General features: G+C 30.8%; 1 protein-coding gene across 1 annotated transcript in view; it reads left to right on the forward strand.

Annotated features, from left to right (window-relative positions):
• Nucleotides 1-21,731, forward strand: part of LOC143074139 (uncharacterized) — a 106,661-nt gene that overhangs the window by 77,372 nt on the left and 7,558 nt on the right. The window contains exons 6-7 of the mRNA XM_076249686.1: nt 5,065-5,166; nt 10,718-10,819. Of these exons, the coding sequence (XP_076105801.1) occupies nt 5,065-5,166; nt 10,718-10,819 (204 nt within the window). The remainder of the gene's footprint in view (nt 1-5,064; nt 5,167-10,717; nt 10,820-21,731) is intronic.

Raw genomic sequence — 21,731 nt, forward strand, 5'->3', positions numbered from 1 at the left:
TTAATAGTAATCCCACAAGGACGCGGTGGCCGATGGCCGGATCTAACACTGACACCAAGCCCGATTAGGATTATTATTTTACATCCGAGCTGTTTTAGATTAGAAGAAAAACCATTTACAATTTATAAAATCTAGTTTGGAACGTTACATAGCCATTACAATATACTTAATATATTACTATATGATGTATACCCTTTATGACCCCCAAACACGATGAGTAGATATAAAAAAAAATGTCAATTCGCCCCACTTGCCAATCGGCCCACACTATATTGCCACTTGATAAAAACAAAATCGCCCCACTCTTGTTTACCGACTCACTCCACCTTTAAAAAAGTGTAAAATCAAATTGAACAATCAGTCTGAAAACTCACTTATTAACGAAAAAGGTTTTAACCCCACTGAATAAATGTCTGACAACTCGCCCCACTTATAAAAAGATCTTGCTTCCTTTAAGTATGTCAAATTACTACTAGTTCGTATCCAGTCTTCCTGGTGTAGTGGTATGTGTCGTGGCTTGATATGCTAAAGGTCTTGAAATCGAATCCCAGCATATACATTGGAATTTTTCTACGTGAATTTTGATAGATAGTATTTTCCGTATAGATTAATGATCAGTTTTATATTGACTTTGACATTCCCTCCAAAAAGTTACAGAACAAAGAAAAGCATGCATAACAAAGAAACTCAAACTGGGGTGATCTGGTAGGGACGATCCGGCTCAGATCACCCCAGTTAGAACAAAGAAGCTGGGATGTAATTCATACATAACAGCAATACAATTTACAACCTGTACTATAGATGACCCAATTACGGTTTAAAGTATACGTGCACAGGTACACAGACATTCTTGTCATAAATTTTGTTTGTCTTTTCTTGTCGACGTATGAATATGGGACACAGATACGGAACATATATTTATTCTAGTGAGCTTCCTCTAGGCATGCCTGGAGGATGCTCTGAGCATTTTAGAGAAGCTGATATCGTTAATACACCATTACACTCCCATTAATGTCAATCAAATAGAAGAGTTTATAGTTAAGAGCTCGTATGAGCTTTTTGTGAGCCTTTTGTACGCCTGTAATAATAAAGTTTTATTATGTTGTCCTAGAAAATTAGTTAATTGACACAAATATAGATACATTAAAACTTGAGGTTAAAAAGTTTAGGGACATTTCATCAACATGAGATGGAAAATCTCTAATATAACTAAAACATATTTATAAAAATAACACAACAGTGGTTTTAAATAAAATCGATTACATCCGAACACTAACAAGTCACATTAACATTTATAATTACATGAAAATAAATATTAACGTTGTTGTCAAATCTATAAAAGATATTGTTGAAAACTATATAGGAAAAAAAGAAATAGATTCATAAACTTACTTTTAAACTTACTTAGAGTTACACTTATGGATGATTGGTCGGTAAGAAATGTTTATGTTGCTGACTATTTGACCACTTCGAAATGCCTCATTAATTATGTGTAGATTGATTTTATGAATTTTCCAAAGAAGGTATATGTGTCTATGTTTTGATTCGTTATCATTCTTAAAAAAATCCTAAGTTTGTGAATCTATTTCTTTTTTCCTATAATAGTTTTTCAACAATATTTTTTATAGATTTTGATTTTATTTCAGGTAATGATAACTGTTGTTTCTGGTTTGATGTAATCCATTTTTTACAACCACTGTTGTGTTATTTTGATCGGCTTTATATAAATATGTTTTAGTTATATTAGAGCTTTTCGTTCTCATGTAGAAGAAATGTCCCTAAACTGTTTAACCTCAAGTTTGATTTATCTATTTTTGTGTTAATTAACTAATTTTCGAGGGCAACATAGTAAAACTTTATTTTTACAGGCGTACAAAAGGCTCACAAAAAGCTCATACAAGCTCTTAATTATTACTTTTATATTTGATTGAAATTAATGGGAATGTAATGGTTTATTAACGATATTAGCTTCTCTAAAATGCTCGGAGCATCCTCCAAGCATGCATGGAGGAGGCTCACTAGAATAAATATATGTTCCCTTATGTAATGGCAAATATGTATTTTAATAGAACTGTGAATTACATTTCATATCACTGGATTCATGTTTTTGTTTGCATATATATATACGGTTGGATTTATAAGATTTGCATTAGTGTCAACCACAAAAAATGTGGGAATTTTTTCCGGGATAATAGTAATACACAAGGAAGATGGTTACTTTCATGAGGTCTGCGTGCCGGTACCGTAGGTAAATTATGTTATATATAATCACAATATACGCTGCATGTATTTTATTGACTTATTTGAATTCATGGTGAAATTATTTGAATAAAGTATCGGATAAAATTCTATGTAAATTTAGAATTCATAAAATGAAGTTTTATCTACAAATGACCAAATGACAAAAGTATTTCATTTGGAGTTTATTTATTAATAACTATTATGTATAATATTTAAATAAAATAGAGAATTGAAACTCTTTAGATCATGTAGATACTTTGAAAATAGTTAATATAATTAAGTCTTTGTCTGTAAATCTATATACCAGCGTGTTGTATGTTCATGCTGATACTGGGTCCTGAATTACTGGTCGGGCAGCTTCACGAACTTCTGCGTATGTTGTGGTTACAGCAGTTGTGACAAAATACGTGTGACCACTGTTTACTGAAGAATAAACTGTTTCCTTTAATTTTAGTGTCTACATCTATTTCTTTGTACTCTTTTTGTTTTTGTACCAGTCTTTTTCTGTTTTCACGCATATCGTCTGGAAATTGGGGAGTTATGTATAAGACATTTAGTAAGTGTTTATTTTGTTTGCTTATCGTTCGTGCCGTGTTTATGACATGCTTCCGGTCATTGTAGTCATGGAATTCTACAACTATAGGAATGGTGCTGTTTCGATTTATCTGGGTCCCTATTATGTGGTCTCGGTCAATTTTATTATTTTCTGTTATTTTCAAAACATTTTTGAAAACCGATTTTAGTTCCGCTTTTACGTTTTCGTCTTTTCGCTCATTATCCCCTATTACTATAGCATTTTCCCTCATGCGACGTTCAACCCGGTTTGCTATTTGACTTTGTTGACAATCAAGTCTAGTTTATAAATGTACCAATATAATTTCATTAGATTTAATTACGTAGTAAGTTTTGTCTTTTCATTTCTGACTTCGGCTATCATAGTTGTTTGATCTTCAGTTTCTGTAGCAACAGCTTGAAGTCTGTCGTCAATGCCATCTTTGGCGTATATATCATTTTTGATATCATGTATTTCTTCATTTTGGTTTTCAAATTTTATTATAAGACTGTTTAATGTTTGCTGTATGTCTACTATACCACTGAACAGCTTGTTGATGAATGTTTGATCCTGAGAGTATTCATCGAGCTCTCGAGTGAGCTCTCTGTCTCCGTCATGTCAGTGTTTTGTTTTTCACTTATTATTGTTATTCATTACTATCAAAGTAAGTTTGTTATGTGTTGATTCCCGGAAAAAATCATTGTTGATGTTGCTTTGTTCCTATTTTGTGTCTTCCTTAATTAACTCTGAGCATAACATGTATATTTCATCGTAATTCACCTCGTTTACCTTGATTTACGATTCTGTTTTCGAAAACATGTTTGAAAATAATTGTACAGACTGTGTAATTGTACTTAAGATGTTGTATAATTACGAACATTCTCGTCAAATTCGTCAGATTTGTCTTTAAGAATTATAAATGGTATCTGGTACGTCCGAAAAATATACTCGTTGTTAACATTAATGCAATATCTTGTAGTTGATGTTTAGCTACCAAAAAATCAATCAGCCGACATAATATACTAACATAAAATTGAAAATTGAAATGGGGAATGTATCAAAGAGACAACAACCCGACCATAGAAAAAACAACAGCAGAAGGTCACCAACAGGTCTTCAGTGTAACGAGAAATTCCCGCACCCGGAGGCGTCCTTCAGCTGGCCCCTAAACAAACATATACTAGTTCAGTGATAATGAACGCCATAATCATTTCCAAATGTACACAAGAAACTAAAATTAAAATAATACAGGACTAACAAAGACCAGAGGCTCCTGACTTGCGACAGGCACAAAAATGCGGCGCGGTTAAACATGATTATGAGACCTTAACCCCCCTATACCTCTACCCAATGTAGAAAAGTAAAACGCATAACAATACGTACATTTAAAATTCAATTCAAGAGAAGACCGAGTCTGATGTCAGAAGATGTAACCAAAGAAAATAAAAAAAAATGACAATTATACATAAATAACAACAGACTACTAGCAGTTAACTGACAGTATTCTTTTCCAAGAAGAGTCTACTCATGCTTTTCTTTATAAAGAACGATCAGTCGTGTCAGTGTTAGATGATGCCGTCTAATAGTTTTATTATAAAAATATCCTAAACTACTGATTTTAGTAACAGTTCAGTATAATGAATGCATAGATGAGAGGCTAGCATTCTAAAATGATACTTAACTAAAATTATGTTTTCATTGTTTTCCAATATTGCTTTCAATTGTTTTATACATGTACAATCCAACCTCAAAATTCTGATTTATATAGCAGCTTCATATATATGAGCCAGTCCAAGCGAAAAGATACAAAAAGTCCTTTTGTTAAACTTAACAGGACACGTTATTAAAGTTTGTTATAAAAAAAATTAAAAGAGATTTTATCCGAAACCAATTGGTATACTATGAGTGTGATACAACTAATCATAACGTTGTTCGTGTATTTGTTTGTTGGAGTTTAAATCAACGTTCAATGTTATTGGTTATACAATGGGGACCAGTTTTTGTTGATTGAGGAAACTGGAGTAATCAGACCGAAAAATCAATTTTCGGGAAAACTGCAATTGTCTGTCAATATAAAAGATATTCGAATGGACATCTTTATGAGCATGTTTTTATGTACACAAATTAAAAACTTAATACATATGTACAGTTATACTAGATTCGATTGATAGACACGTTTTTGATATACATTAACTTCTCGAATGTTTAGCTGATACTTCTTGTGTTCTCATTATATGATACTATGTACAGTGCGACCTTTTTTCTTTCAGTGTGGTGATACTCCCTTACATATAGCGGCTAGTAATGTACACCTCCACATAGTAAAATTGTTATTAGAAAGAGCAGATATAGATCCAAATAAAGCAAATCAGGTAAGGGATAAAGCGTTTTACAGGAATGTAAAAAAAATGTTAAATCTTCCATTCATTCATTGTCAACAAAATGTTGCTTATAAAATTTAAACACATCTATGCAAAATATGTAAATCTTCAGAGTGAAAAAACTATTATGTATTCGAAAATAAAAAATACCTAGACATAAGTGTACTTTAATTAAAGGTCAGTTATTACTTAAACATCTTCATTGCATTGTGTTACTTCGTATTTCAATTGCGCAGATAAATTTAAATGTATTTCTCATTCATGAACTTTTGTATATTCTGCCACTACTTATTTGAATACATACCGAAGATGGCAATCCTGTATGACTGAAGATGTAAAATAAATGCATGTACAATATTATCCCCAGAGAACATTTATGTTCATTTCAACTTGTTATGAAATATAATCTAAAAAAATCTGTAAATAACCGACACAATTTATCAGTATGTACTCATTATAAAACCGTGTTCTCCGCACACATTTTATGCATATTTTTTTAGTGCAGATCTATTCGGTAATACTTCAAAAAAGACCGTCAATATTTTGAAAAATATCTAACATTTATCCATTTAATAGCTTTAATTTCCGATTTTAATTCTAATAATCGGCAAAGTAATTTATTTTCAAGCTGGATATTTATCTTCATTTACAAAAGATTCGATATTGGCATTTAAAAATTCTTTGGTATCTATTATACTAAAATAACGAGATCCAATTATTTAACCGTCATAGGGTAAAAACGACAAATCAAAGAATATAACTTTATATAAAGCTAATATAGGGCAATGGTTTCAATTAGATATTACATACCACATTTTCTTATTTTTTTTATATTTTTGAATAATCTTTAATTCCGAATATTAAACACAACAGAGGATAGGTCTGCTAATGACCGAATATCGTATTTAAGGCTGTTCATATTATACCTGACCTTTATTTATGTGAATAATGATCGTATTGGTTTATTTTTTCCTCGCGATATCAAATTACTATACTCGTTAGACTATACATATTTGTGATCACATGCAGCTGTCATTAAAAAAATGGAAAGAAGGCGAACGGAAAGATTATCCAACGCATCAAAACAATAGTTGTATAGTATGAGATATCAACATCTTTTTTTATGTTGCTTCTTTCCCAATTTTTTACAGTCTCTTCCTAAATTTACTCTTAGCATAACGTGGATATTTCATCGTAATTGACCTTGTTTGCCTTGATTTACGACTCTGTTTTCGAAAAAAAAAATGTTTAAATGAAAATTACACAGACTCTGTTATTGTGCTTAAAATGTTGTATAATTACGAAAAATTCCGTCAAATTCGTCAGATTTGTCTTTAAGAATTATAAATGGTATCTGGTACGTCCGAAAAATATATTCTCGTTGGGAACATCAATGCAATATCTTGTAGTTGATGTTTAGCTACCAAAAAATCAATCAGCCGACATAATATACTAACAGTATACTTTTCCCAGAAGAGAACTACTCATACTTTTCTTTATAAAGTACGAATTAAATCAGTCATGGCAGTGTTAGATGATGCAATCGAGTTGTTTTATTATAATAATACCCGAAACTACTGATTTTAGTAACAGTTCAATATTATGAATGCATAGATGGAAGGATGGCACTCTATAATGACACTAAACTAAAATTTTATTTTCATTGTTTTCCAATATTGCTTTCATTTGTTTTATAAAATCTATCCTAAAAATTCAGATTTATATAGCAGCTACATATATATGAGCCAGTCCATGCGAAAAAGGTACAAAGAGTTCATTTGTTAAACTTAACAGGACATGTTATTAAAGTTAGTTATACTATTTCTTTAAATCGATTTTATCCGAAAAAAATCACATTAATGTAAACTTTCATAAAACTGTCAATTGTTTCCCGAATTTGTAAAATAACACGGAAAAAGACGTAGACATATCTCATTTTTTTTTATTTGAGCAAGTGTAAAATCATTTGTTCCCCGGATAAATGTTATACTGACCAGAAATTTAACAATGTACGACACTGAAGAGAAAAAAAGGTCAATAATTTTTATCAGTTCTACCCATGTTTAAAGAAAGGAAGACAACATTTAAACATGAGGGAAAATACATTAATTTAGTCATCTTGTGTTTTAGAAATTGAAATTTAAGTTAATTATATATAAGTTAAGTTATTAATATAATGTAGATCAACCGTTGCCCGGTTTGATTGCATTGGTATCAGTATCGTCAGCCAGATCCTTATCACCGCTACTACCGGAATTAACATTTTCAATTGGCATATTAAGACATTTAAACTGTACTTCGAAACTGATTGAAATATATGAAATATTTTTTTTTAATTTAATAAAAACAAGGTGGAGCTCACACTTGAAGATGCGTATAGCTTACAGCTTCAGGTTACGAGGAAAAGAAAATGTGTTTTATGAATCACAAGTCTGTTACCAATAATTATACACACGTTTTAGAATTTCGTAATTTTTTTCTTTTTTGTACCTTTTCGGATGGAGTGGCTCATATAGATATTCATACTAAAGAGCAAATTTGGTCAGTTTTGGTTGATTCGGTCAAATAATATTGCTCTACGAGTCAGTCTGAGATATCAAAACCACTGAAATGTTTTTTTACGTATTAATATATTGAATAAAAGGAGGGCATGCTGGCACTTTAAATTTATGTGGACAAAATGTGGTAGTCATTGCGTTTGTTAATACGTACGATAGTTGGCCAACATTTATAGAAACACAAGTACAAACTAAACATAATTACAACATGAAATTGAATACAAATATACAAAACTATATATTTATTTCATTTGAATATTGCACTAAGTACACAGCTTTCTACTGATATGCCACTTCCTGAAATCATACGCAAATGACCAAATGACAAAAGTATTTCATTTGGAGTTTATTTATTAATAACTATTATGTATAATATTTAAATAAAATAGAGAATTGAAACTCTTTAGATCATGTAGATACTTTGAAAATAGTTAATATAATTAAGTCTTTGTCTGTAAATCTATATACCAGCGTGTTGTATGTTCATGCTGATACTGGGTCCTGAATTACTGGTCGGGCAGCTTCACGAACTTCTGCGTATGTTGTGGTTACAGCAGTTGTGACAAAATACGTGTGACCACTGTTTACTGAAGAATAAACTGTTTCCTTTAATTTTAGTGTCTACATCTATTTCTTTGTACTCTTTTTGTTTTTGTACCAGTCTTTTTCTGTTTTCACGCATATCGTCTGGAAATTGGGGAGTTATGTATAAGACATTTAGTAAGTGTTTATTTTGTTTGCTTATCGTTCGTGCCGTGTTTATGACATGCTTCCGGTCATTGTAGTCATGGAATTCTACAACTATAGGAATGGTGCTGTTTCGATTTATCTGGGTCCCTATTATGTGGTCTCGGTCAATTTTATTATTTTCTGTTATTTTCAAAACATTTTTGAAAACCGATTTTAGTTCCGCTTTTACGTTTTCGTCTTTTCGCTCATTATCCCCTATTACTATAGCATTTTCCCTCATGCGACGTTCAACCCGGTTTGCTATTTGACTTTGTTGACAATCAAGTCTAGTTTATAAATGTACCAATATAATTTCATTAGATTTAATTACGTAGTAAGTTTTGTCTTTTCATTTCTGACTTCGGCTATCATAGTTGTTTGATCTTCAGTTTCTGTAGCAACAGCTTGAAGTCTGTCGTCAATGCCATCTTTGGCGTATATATCATTTTTGATATCATGTATTTCTTCATTTTGGTTTTCAAATTTTATTATAAGACTGTTTAATGTTTGCTGTATGTCTACTATACCACTGAACAGCTTGTTGATGAATGTTTGATCCTGAGAGTCATCGAGCTCTCGAGTGAGCTCTCTGTCTCCGTCATGTCAGTGTTTTGTTTTTCACTTATTATTGTTATTCATTACTATCAAAGTAAGTTTGTTATGTGTTGATTCCCGGAAAAAAATCATTGTTGATGTTGCTTTGTTCCTATTTTTTGTCTTCCTTAATTAACTCTGAGCATAACATGTATATTTCATCGTAATTCACCTCGTTTACCTTGATTTACGATTCTGTTTTCGAAAACATGTTTGAAAATAATTGTACAGACTGTGTAATTGTACTTAAGATGTTGTATAATTACGAACATTCTCGTCAAATTCGTCAGATTTGTCTTTAAGAATTATAAATGGTATCTGGTACGTCCGAAAAATATACTCGTTGTTAACATTAATGCAATATCTTGTAGTTGATGTTTAGCTACCAAAAAATCAATCAGCCGACATAATATACTAACATAAAATTGAAAATTGAAATGGGGAATGTATCAAAGAGACAACAACCCGACCATAGAAAAAACAACAGCAGAAGGTCACCAACAGGTCTTCAGTGTAACGAGAAATTCCCGCACCCGGAGGCGTCCTTCAGCTGGCCCCTAAACAAACATATACTAGTTCAGTGATAATGAACGCCATAATCATTTCCAAATGTACACAAGAAACTAAAATTAAAATAATACAGGACTAACAAAGACCAGAGGCTCCTGACTTGCGACAGGCACAAAAATGCGGCGCGGTTAAACATGATTATGAGACCTTAACCCCCCTATACCTCTACCCAATGTAGAAAAGTAAAACGCATAACAATACGTACATTTAAAATTCAATTCAAGAGAAGACCGAGTCTGATGTCAGAAGATGTAACCAAAGAAAATAAAAAAAATGACAATTATACATAAATAACAACAGACTACTAGCAGTTAACTGACAGTATTCTTTTCCAAGAAGAGTCTACTCATGCTTTTCTTTATAAAGAACGATCAGTCGTGTCAGTGTTAGATGATGCCGTCTAATAGTTTTATTATAAACATATCCTAAACTACTGATTTTAGTAACAGTTCAGTATAATGAATGCATAGATGAGAGGCTAGCATTCTAAAATGATACTTAACTAAAATTCTGTTTTCATTGTTTTCCAATATTGCTTTCAATTGTTTTATACATGTACAATCCAACCTCAAAATTCTGATTTATATAGCAGCTTCATATATATGAGCCAGTCCAAGCGAAAAGATACAAAAAGTCCTTTTGTTAAACTTAACAGGACACGTTATTAAAGTTTGTTATAAAAAAAATTAAAAGAGATTTTATCCGAAACCAATTGGTATACTATGAGTGTGATACAACTAATCATAACGTTGTTCGTGTATTTGTTTGTTGGAGTTTAAATCAACGTTCAATGTTATTGGTTATACAATGGGGACCAGTTTTTGTTGATTGAGGAAACTGGAGTAATCAGACCGAAAAATCAATTTTCGGGAAAACTGCAATTGTCTGTCAATATAAAAGATATTCGAATGGACATCTTTATGAGCATGTTTTTATGTACACAAATTAAAAACTTAATACATATGTACAGTTATACTAGATTCGATTGATAGACACGTTTTTGATATACATTAACTTCTCGAATGTTTAGCTGATACTTCTTGTGTTCTCATTATATGATACTATGTACAGTGCGACCTTTTTTCTTTCAGTGTGGTGATACTCCCTTACATATAGCGGCTAGTCATGTACACCTCCACATAGTAAAATTGTTATTAGAAAGAGCAGATATAGATCCAAATAAAGCAAATCAGGTAAGGGATAAAGCGTTTTACAGGAATGTAAAAAAAATGTTAAATCTTCCATTCATTCATTGTCAACAAAATGTTGCTTATAAAATTTAAACACATCTATGCAAAATATGTAAATCTTCAGAGTGAAAAAACTATTATGTATTCGAAAATAAAAAATACCTAGACATAAGTGTACTTTAATTAAAGGTCAGTTATTACTTAAACATCTTCATTGCATTGTGTTACTTCGTATTTCAATTGCGCAGATAAATTTAAATGTATTTCTCATTCATGAACTTTTGTATATTCTGCCACTACTTATTTGAATAAATACCGAAGATGGCAATCCTGTATGACTGAAGATGTAAAATAAATGCATGTACAATATTATCCCCAGAGAACATTTATGTTCATTTCAACTTGTTATGAAATATAATCTAAAAAAATCTGTAAATAACCGACACAATTTATCAGTATGTACTCATTATAAAACCGTGTTCTCCGTACACATTTTATGCATATTTTTTTAGTGCAGATCTATTCGGTAATACTTCAAAAAAGACCGTCAATATTTTGAAAAATATCTAACATTTATCCATTTAATAGCTTTAATTTCCGATTTTAATTCTAATAATCGGCAAAGTAATTTATTTTCAAGCTGGATATTTATCTTCATTTACAAAAGATTCGATATTGGCATTTAAAAATTCTTTGGTATCTATTATACTAAAATAACGAGATCCAATTATTTAACCGTCATAGGGTAAAAACGACAAATCAAAGAATATAACTTTATATAAAGCTAATATAGGGCAATGGTTTCAATTAGATATTACATACCACATTTTCTTATTTTTTTTATATTTTTGAATAATCTTTAATTCCGAATATTAAACACAACAGAGGATAGGTCTGCTAATGACCGAATATCGTATTTAAGGCTGTTCATATTATACCTGACCTTTATTTATGTGAATAATGATCGTATTGGTTTATTTTTTCCTCGCGATATCAAATTACTATACTCGTTAGACTATACATATTTGTGATCACATGCAGCTGTCATTAAACAAATGGAAAGAAGGCGAACGGAAAGATTATCCAACGCATCAAAACAATAGTTGTATAGTATGAGATATCAACATCTTTTTTTATGTTGCTTCTTTCCCAATTTTTTACAGTCTCTTCCTAAATTTACTCTTAGCATAACGTGGATATTTCATCGTAATTGACCTTGTTTGCCTTGATTTACGACTCTGTTTTCGAAAAAAAAAATGTTTAAATGAAAATTACACAGACTCTGTTATTGTGCTTAAGATGTTGTATAATTACGAAAAATTCCGTCAAATTCGTCAGATTTGTCTTTAAGAATTATAAATGGTATCTGGTACGTCCGAAAAATATATTCTCGTTGGGAACATCAATGCAATATCTTGTAGTTGATGTTTAGCTACCAAAAAATCAATCAGCCGACATAATATACTAACAGTATACTTTTCCCAGAAGAGAACTACTCATACTTTTCTTTATAAAGTACGAATTAAATCAGTCATGGCAGTGTTAGATGATGCAATCGAGTAGTTTTATTATAATAATACCCGAAACTACTGATTTTAGTAACAGTTCAATATTATGAATGCATAGATGGAAGGATGGCACTCTATAATGACACTAAACTAAAATTTTATTTTCATTGTTTTCCAATATTGCTTTCATTTGTTTTATAAAATCTATCCTAAAAATTCAGATTTATATAGCAGCTACATATATATGAGCCAGTCCATGCGAAAAAGGTACAAAGAGTTCATTTGTTAAACTTAACAGGACATGTTATTAAAGTTAGTTATACTATTTCTTTAAATCGATTTTATCCAAAAAAAATCACATTAATGTGAACTTTCATAAAACTGTCAATTGTTTCCCGAATTTGTAAAATAACACGGAAAAAGACGTAGACATATCTCATTTTTTTTTTATTTGAGCAAGTGTAAAATCATTTGTTCCCCGGATAAATGTTATACTGACCAGAAATTTAACAATGTACGACACTGAAGAGAAAAAAGGTCAATAATTTTTATCAGTTCTACCCATGTTTAAAGAAAGAAAGACAACATTTAAACATGAGGGAAAATACATTAATTTAGTCATCTTGTGTTTTAGAAATTGAAATTTAAGTTAATTATATATAAGTTAAGTTATTAATATAATGTAGATCAACCGTTGCCCGGTTTGATTGCATTGGTATCAGTATCGTCAGCCAGATCCTTATCACCGCTACTACCGGAATTAACATTTTCAATTGGCATATTAAGACATTTAAACTGTACTTCGAAACTGATTGAAATATAGGAAATATTTTTTTTAATTTAATAAAAACAAGGTGGAGCTCACACTTGAAGATGCGTATAGCTTACAGCTTCAGGTTACGAGGAAAAGAAAATGTGTTTTATGAATCACAAGTCTGTTACCAATAATTATACACACGTTTTAGAATTTCGTAATTTTTTTCTTTTTTGTACCTTTTCGGATGGAGTGGCTCATATAGATATTCATACTAAAGGGCAAATTTGGTCAGTTTCGGTTGATTCGGTCAAATAATATTGCTCTACGAGTCAGTCTGAGATATCAAAACCACTGAAATGTTTTTTTACGTATTAATATATTGAATAAAAGGAGGGCATGCTGGCACTTTAAATTTATGTGGACAAAATGTGGTAGTCATTGCGTTTGTTAATACGTACGATAGTTGGCCAACATTTATAGAAACACAAGTACAAACTAAACATAATTACAACATGAAATTGAATACAAATATACAAAACTATATATTTATTTCATTTGAATATTGCACTAAGTACACAGCTTTCTACTGATATGCCACTTCCTGAAATCATACGCAAACTTGCGGTAAAACTAAAACCAACTTCTGTAGTCAAAATAAACAATTTCTTCCACATAATATTTATACTGGCCGTTGAATGATACGTTAATCTAAACCTCACAACTGTTTTTTGGGAAGATCTGTTACAATAATGTTACGTACGTTAGTTGACCATTTAAAGGCTACCGTTTCAAAACTGAGCAAAAAACTGCAGGGGCAATTCTCTGAAACAAATACTTGAACTCTAAATAAATCATAATCAAGTGAAAACAAAATATCACACCATTAATCGACCGCCATGTAATGACTTGTCTTTGGTTCTGTTTTATATGCCAATGTGACAATAAAAATGATAACACTTTCAACAAAATAATTAACTGTTCTTACCATAACAAATTCATTATATTGTCCTGTGAAACTCAGTGTCCTGAACTAACAATTATGAGGTATTACCAAATATAAGTGAACGGCAGCAGACTAACATGTAAAAGTTTGTTCCCATGAATTCTAGGTGTGCTCTACTTAACCACTTTATTTGTATGAAAAACCATGTGCTACCATGTTTTACCAGGAACGTGTTTTATTGGTCTCTTCTGTATAACGTCTTTTGTTGAAAGGTAAAAAAAAGAAATCTTGACCTATTCTGAAGATATAATGTAGAAGAAGCAATAAAACAAAACCTTCGGCCCTTGACTTATTTGTATTGTATATGTATACAAGGCCATGGCATTTCTTAGACTGTTTATTACTAAACCTGTTGATTATGTTATGATTGATACTTCAGTTTGGGGAACAAGATTTATTTGTAAGTTGTAATTGACTTTGAACAAACTTTCAGTACCGAAAAATCTTTTTTATTTTGTAGCTTTATGTCTATTGTCATAATGTTAGTAGGGTTTTATTTTTGTGTGTCTCTTATCTTATGAGTTATTACTATTGCAACTGATTTTTTTACAGTTTGTCATTATGTTGTACAACGCTTTCACCACTGTCTCAGTTAAGGGAAGGATTGATCAATCATAAACATGTTTAACCCTGTCATTTACTTAATGTGCCTGTGCCATGTCAGGTACATGTAGTTTGGTGGTTGTCGTATATGTGTGTCAGGGATGGGGTCGATCACTTTAAAATGTAATTGATTAAATTACAATTACTTTGCTTATAAAATGTAATAGATTACAATTACACCCTCTTTCATTTGTAATCGATTACATTAGATTACTTTTCTTTAAAGTAATCATGATTACTTTAGATTACTTATGATTACATTGTATATTGCAATATCAATTTTTTTTTTCATAACTTTTTATCCTCACAAAAAACTGATTTTGGTGACTTTTTTAAAAGCCTTAATTCATTCATCTTCATTAAAAGAATTTATAAACAAGTACAGTGTAACATGTGTAATATGATAAAATAGCTATTATAGATAAGTGTCCTTTCTCTATTTAAGAGATACAACTTAATTTTTTTCTACAAATTTTAAGCAACTGACTAATAAACAAAAAAACCTGAACAAATAATAAATTATTAAGTATAGTTTTATTGTCTGTTGGGACATACATGTAATTGACACATCCATTAATGTTTTTACAGGTGTTAATCACTACTTTCATTTTTTTAACAAACAATAGTTCATGTAGGTGAGCTGGGTATTAAAATTTTATTGTCTTAATAACAATTCCAATATCAATAAAGTTAAAAGTGGTTGATTGTCATTATTTGTTTGAAAATTTTTAATACTTGACCTAATTAATACAATTATTGTCTGGTGAAAACACAAAACAGTTTTGTAACTTAGGAAAGTATTCACATTTCTCTTTAAATTAAGAAACAGTTTATTGTAATAAAATATATTTTGTATTGATGAAACTTCTGATGTCACATATAATTTACTATGCATATTGTTTTTAATATTATGCCATATATGTATACACTGTACATCATGTACATGTACTTGTTTATTCTGATGAGTCTTAAGTCTCAAAGTTAATTATAAATAATAAAAAATTAGAAAGCACATATTATACATAAACTTATGAAAAACAAAATGTATTCAATTTGTCTATACATGTAGATAAATGAAATCTGGTTTTAACTTCAATTTTGAAGTAAGTGGGCTCATATATCTATGTCGACCGTCAAAGTCAAATTGGAACTAAAAGTTTTCTGCATTTGAATTCCAATGTTTAGCTATGTAAAAATATAGGGTAAACTTATATGAAAAGGGAGTTTATATCAGAAATTTCTAATCAAGGGAAAAAAATGCTTTCAAGGCATATTCTTGTATCATCAGAGCTCAACCTCACAACGAAATATTGGAGAGGCAATTTCCTTTAGTTAACTGTTAACAAAATAAAACACTTGGTTATACAAATTTGTTATATAGATGATACAATTTATCACATGAAACAAGGTCCCATCGTTGTGAATACTAGTTTCATGATTTTTCATTCAAGCTTTATATTTTCTTATTTTCATCTTGTCTATCAAAAACTAATTTCATATATACAAGATTTGTAATCAGCAAGTAATCATATGAATGTAATCTTAAAGTAATCTAAAAGTATTCATGATTTCACCTGTTTTTTGTAATGTAATCGATTCCATTATGATTACTTGTAATCAGAAATGGCATGATTACTGATTACATAGGATTACACTGCAAAATGTAATCGATTACAGCTGATTACGATTACTGATTACGATTACCCCATGCCTGATGTGTGTTGCCCTCAGTATTGTCTTATATTTGATATTTGTAAAATGTTTCTGTTATACATAATTAGGCCGTTAGATTTTTAGATTCAATTGTTTACATTTTGATGTCGGGGCCTTTAATAGCCGTCTATACGGTATAAAGTTTTGTCATGGTTTAAGACCATACGGTTACCTAAAATTCCTTATGTCCCTTTAATTTGAACTCCAATGGAGATTTTCTCATTGGCAATCATACCACATCGCCTTATTTTGATATTATATACCTGACTTTTAGACTCGTGTGTTTCCAGAACATGCATGAAATTAACAATAGGTCATTGTTCGGTCTTCAACAATAAGCAAAGCCCATACCGTATAGTCAGCTATAAAAGACCTCGAAATGACAATGTAAAATAATTCAAACGAAAAAATAAATACCTTATTTATGCACCCTGGACGTTAAAATTAAGCAACTTACTACCAATCATTTTAAACTCGTGTTGAAAAATGAGAAAACCATTTGCTGGTTTTTTTTGGTAGAGGTGGGGGACATGATAATTTTGAAAAGGAATGTGGAGGCATAGTGAAAGCTGAAAATAGGTATGCTTAGAGACAGATTAAAGGTTATAAAAAAAACCACAATAACATTATTCTGCTCCTTTCCCTTTCCACAGAATATCAAATAGTCGTTCCCTTACTAATTTGATGATGTAGTTTTTATATTTATCCATGTTATCGTCCCTAAAGGATTGTTTTTCTAAGACTGCCATACCATAAAACGTTATTTACACAGCACACATTCTATATTATATCTGACTTCATTTATTCAGTATTGTCAATTAGAATAATCGACGCCATGTTTGTTATGTGCATCTGCCGTCTTAATTACCTATTTAAAAAGAAAATTTAGAAGTGGAACCGAAGATCTTTCCAATGCAAAAAAATAGAAACGGACATCTTTGATTAACTACCGAAGAACAAAAAGCACGCTTCTGGTAAATGAATGAATAGGGTGTCAAACAGGGTTCAATTTATACATACATTTATAAGCCATGAATATAAGATAGTGAACTGCATTTTATAAATTACCATCTATAAATAATAAGCAAATAATAAAATATTTTTAATTAAAAATGGACATTCCAATAATCTAAATCGATAGGGATAACATTGTGAAGTCATTATGTTCCAATGTTGCTGTTATTAGTATTTTGCAATCTATCCTGACATCAAAACCTTTACATTCAGGTTCTGCAAATGGAAATCACAAATTCACTGATTTTCCAACTGACCCCATTTTCGGAAAATAACATCTGTAACAATTATAACTGAGACGAAACACGCGTCTGGTGTATATACTTAATTTAGTCCTGGTATCTATGACGAGTTAATTTATAGCTAACTTTTTACAACACTCTTACAAATTTGTTTAGGGCCTAAAAATAAACCTAGACATGTTTCGTGTAATGTATTTCTAAACACGTTCTTATTATATATATGTTTTTCTCTTAAACATGTAAAGTAAGTTTAAAACTTAATAATGTTTACCCCTATATGTGTTTAACCTGAGCACATGTTGAATATACACATGTATTTGTACTTCTTTTTTGTTGCGTGGTTCTATTCGCCATTTCTGATTTCATGAGAATGCATGAAATATTTGCAACTGGACGTTAAATAACCAAACATATTTTTTTGTAATTGTCTTTTGAACTCTGCATGTCAAAAACAAGAGTCTGGTACCTTTATAAAACCCTCTATCAGTTTGCTCATTGTAGAAGGCCTTACACAAACATTCAAAGGAAATAATAGCAATAAATGATTTTATTAGTATTAAATTATCATCTTGGTGCCTTTGATAACTATTATTAAACATGTTTCTCCTTCTAATTCTTATACATTCGTGTATATTGAAAATATATATTTTTCTATTCAAGCAAACAGTAAATGATTGCTCACAAAATAAACAGTAAACTAATATAGTGTGGAAAATTTACTACAATCAAGTTATAATCTCTGCAGACTTCTAAAACTACATGGTATAAATATTAGGAAATGTGGTCTAATTACGAATGAGGCAACTATTGAACAAAAACCAAATGTGGTAGCTGTAAACAGCTTATTCAACGTTGAAATCATTTAACAATGTAAACACAGTAAGAACTAATTCAGATACAAAATAATCGTATAACTATGTTGTGCATTTTAGATAATTTTTAATTGAAGTTTCCTTTAAATCAAATATACCTATTCTGGAACATTCATTAAATAACACATTTGAAATGACGATAGGCAACATTTTAAATTGTTGCGGGATGAGCCACTTTTGATTTAATAAGGTTTTAAATGTCTTGTAATAGCAATATCAACCTTTATCACAATAAAAAAAATGTTGAATGCATATTTAGTTGTAAGCATGTATACAAATGGCTGCTTCAGTCACTAAAAAATGAATGTCATAGCCTTCTTGCAACATGTATATAAGTGACTGCTTCACTAACAAATTAATGTTCTAGCCTTCTTACAACATGTATACAAGTGGCTGCTTAACTAACAAATTCATGTGAAAGCCTTCTTACAACATGTATACAAGTGGCTGCTTCACTAATATATCAATGTGTCAGCTTTCTTACAACGTGTAAACAAGTGGCTGCTGCAGTCACTGACAAATTGATGTGAAAGCCTTCTTACAACATGTATACATGTGGCTGCTTCACTAACAAATAAAGGTGCTAGCCTTCTTACAACATGTATACAAGTGGCTGCTTAACTAATATAACAATGTGCCAGCTTTCTTACAACATGAATATAAATGGCTGCTTCAGTCACTAACAAATTATTGTGCTAGCCTTCTTACAAGATGTTTACAAGTGGCTGCTTCACTAACAAATTAATTTGCTAGCTTTCTTACAACATGTATACAAGTGGCTACTTCACTCATATAACAATGTGCCAGCTTTCTTACAACGTGCAAACAAGTGGCTGCTTCAGTCACTAACAAATTCATGTGAAAGCCTTCTTACAACGTGTATACACATGGGTGCTTCACATATGTATCAATGTGCCAGCTGTCTTACAACATGTTTATAAATACCTGCTTCACTAACACATTAAAGTGCTAGCCTTCTTGCAATATGTTTATAAGTAGCTCCTTCACTAACAATTACATACAACATGTATATAAATGGCTGCTTCAGTAAAATGTGCGCTAAGCTTCTGACTCCATGTTCACAAACCATTGTATGTTGAAACTTAGATACATTTATTTAAACCTTTCAATTAAAAATTATCTATTTTATGATATCCTATTCGTAGTTTGTATTCATTTTTATTTTCATTTTATTTTTGGGGGGTGGGGGTTCATATAATTTTCACTTGTGTGTTAATTCTATCTTCATATACAGATTAAACATCAGAATTGTGTTGATCACGTTGCGAATTTCAATGTTTATCTTTTGACGAACAAGCCACACGTAGACGTCTTCGAGTATAAAGTATCTTTCAAACTCATCTTGTGAATTAAAAAAAAACCAATATATATATATGTATATATCATACATAAGACCTGTTGGTGACCTTCTGCTTTTTTTTTTCTACGGTCGGGTTGTTGTCTCTTTGACACATTCCCCATTTCCATTCTCAATTTTATAAATTGAATGCATAAAAAAAAAAAAAAGTAAGATGTCAAATTTAATGATCTATATTCGCAAACAAATATTATAAATGTCTCCTTCTTTCCTGTGCACTGCTTCAAGAATGTGTACTTCCGCATTTCATGGAGTAACTTTCCAAATGTTGCTCCTTTTTTGCAATACATTTCAAAACATGCAAGACACTGTGTGTTTTAGTCTCATTGGAGTCGAAATTCGTCATGTTTAAGCTTGATGGAGAGATTGACTCACTCACGTTTTCACAAACCTGAGCACAAAGGACGAATAATGTTGACTCTTTACACTTTAAATAAAATCATTTCTAAAATCAGGCCAGGTTTCCTAACAGAGTAGCAAAAGTGAATACTGAACTAGAATAATTCAATGACCTGAAACTGCATCTGATAATGACGTTAAAATGAATTATGGTAAGTTTTTTTTAACCCATCACACTTTTCACTGACAGAACTTTCACGAGTACAGCCGAGATGTTAACAAGATTAACAAAAAATATCTTACGTATATCCTAACAAACAGAGATATAACATATACCATGCTTTGGCTGAACCAAAATTTATGTATAAAATAACTAATTCAACTCTGTGTGAAATAGAGCTACTGTATTATAACTTGGGCGGACATAACTTAACACAATAATAAATACTTACAATGAAATTTAAGCTTCTCGTTCGTTGGAACTGTAATGTGATAATGGCTGAACACACTGCTTCTTTGTGTAAAACGATACGTTTTGGTCTCAAGGTGAATGCGGGATTATAGATTTGATAGATATGATATAATATACATGTTTTAATCCATCCCATTAATCCTCTATCATGTTATGAAGATAAACATATACAACCAAAGAACATGTGCTCATTTTATGTGTATAGGTTTTTAATATTATAAGGTAAAACATGTAACACAAATTGTTCAGGGGCTTAACACAATTTTTAGAGTGAAGCGGAACCCAATACTATGAAAGTTAAAACCATGTACTGGCTTCCGATGCTTTATATCCAATCCATTGTTCGACTACTCAACTACCTATTATACTTACTAGTACACTTGGTACATTTAAAAGACCAGGTAATGCATTGTTCAAATAAGGCCTTTACGAATAATGGAATTAATTACTATTGGAGTGTCAAAAATTCGTTGGAAATACTTGATAAATACTCAATAAATGTGTTCGTAGATAGTAGATGTTTTTGTGTTCAGTTAAATTGTTCCTTTTAAAATTGTTAAACGATGATGACTGATGTACCCATATTTTGACTATTATATTTATTGTGTCTGTTTATTTAACGCATCAATGTAAAAATATCGGAAATTGATGAGACTGTCATTACAAAAGTGAGAGGGTTAGCGCTATAGAACCAGGTTTAATCCACCATTTTCTACATTTGAAAATGCCTGTACCAGGTAAGGAATATGACAGTTCTTGTCCATTCGTTTTTGATGCGTTTTGTTATTTGATTTTGCCATGTGATTATGGACTTTCCCAATTGATCTTCCTCTAAGTTCAGTATTTTTGTGATTTTACTTTTTGCATGCTTATATTGGTGATTTCAAATCTGTTAGAAGTTAAGATGTTCTACCATATATATTTTGCCTCATAGTCTTATTTAGAAAAAAATTACACTCCTCATTAACAATGCAATTAAAAAGTCAGAATACGAATATAAATGTTCCAATTTTT

The sequence above is a fragment of the Mytilus galloprovincialis genome, chromosome 5 (assembly GCF_965363235.1).
Source record: "Mytilus galloprovincialis chromosome 5, xbMytGall1.hap1.1, whole genome shotgun sequence".
NCBI classification, from domain to species: Eukaryota; Metazoa; Mollusca; class Bivalvia; order Mytilida; family Mytilidae; genus Mytilus; species Mytilus galloprovincialis.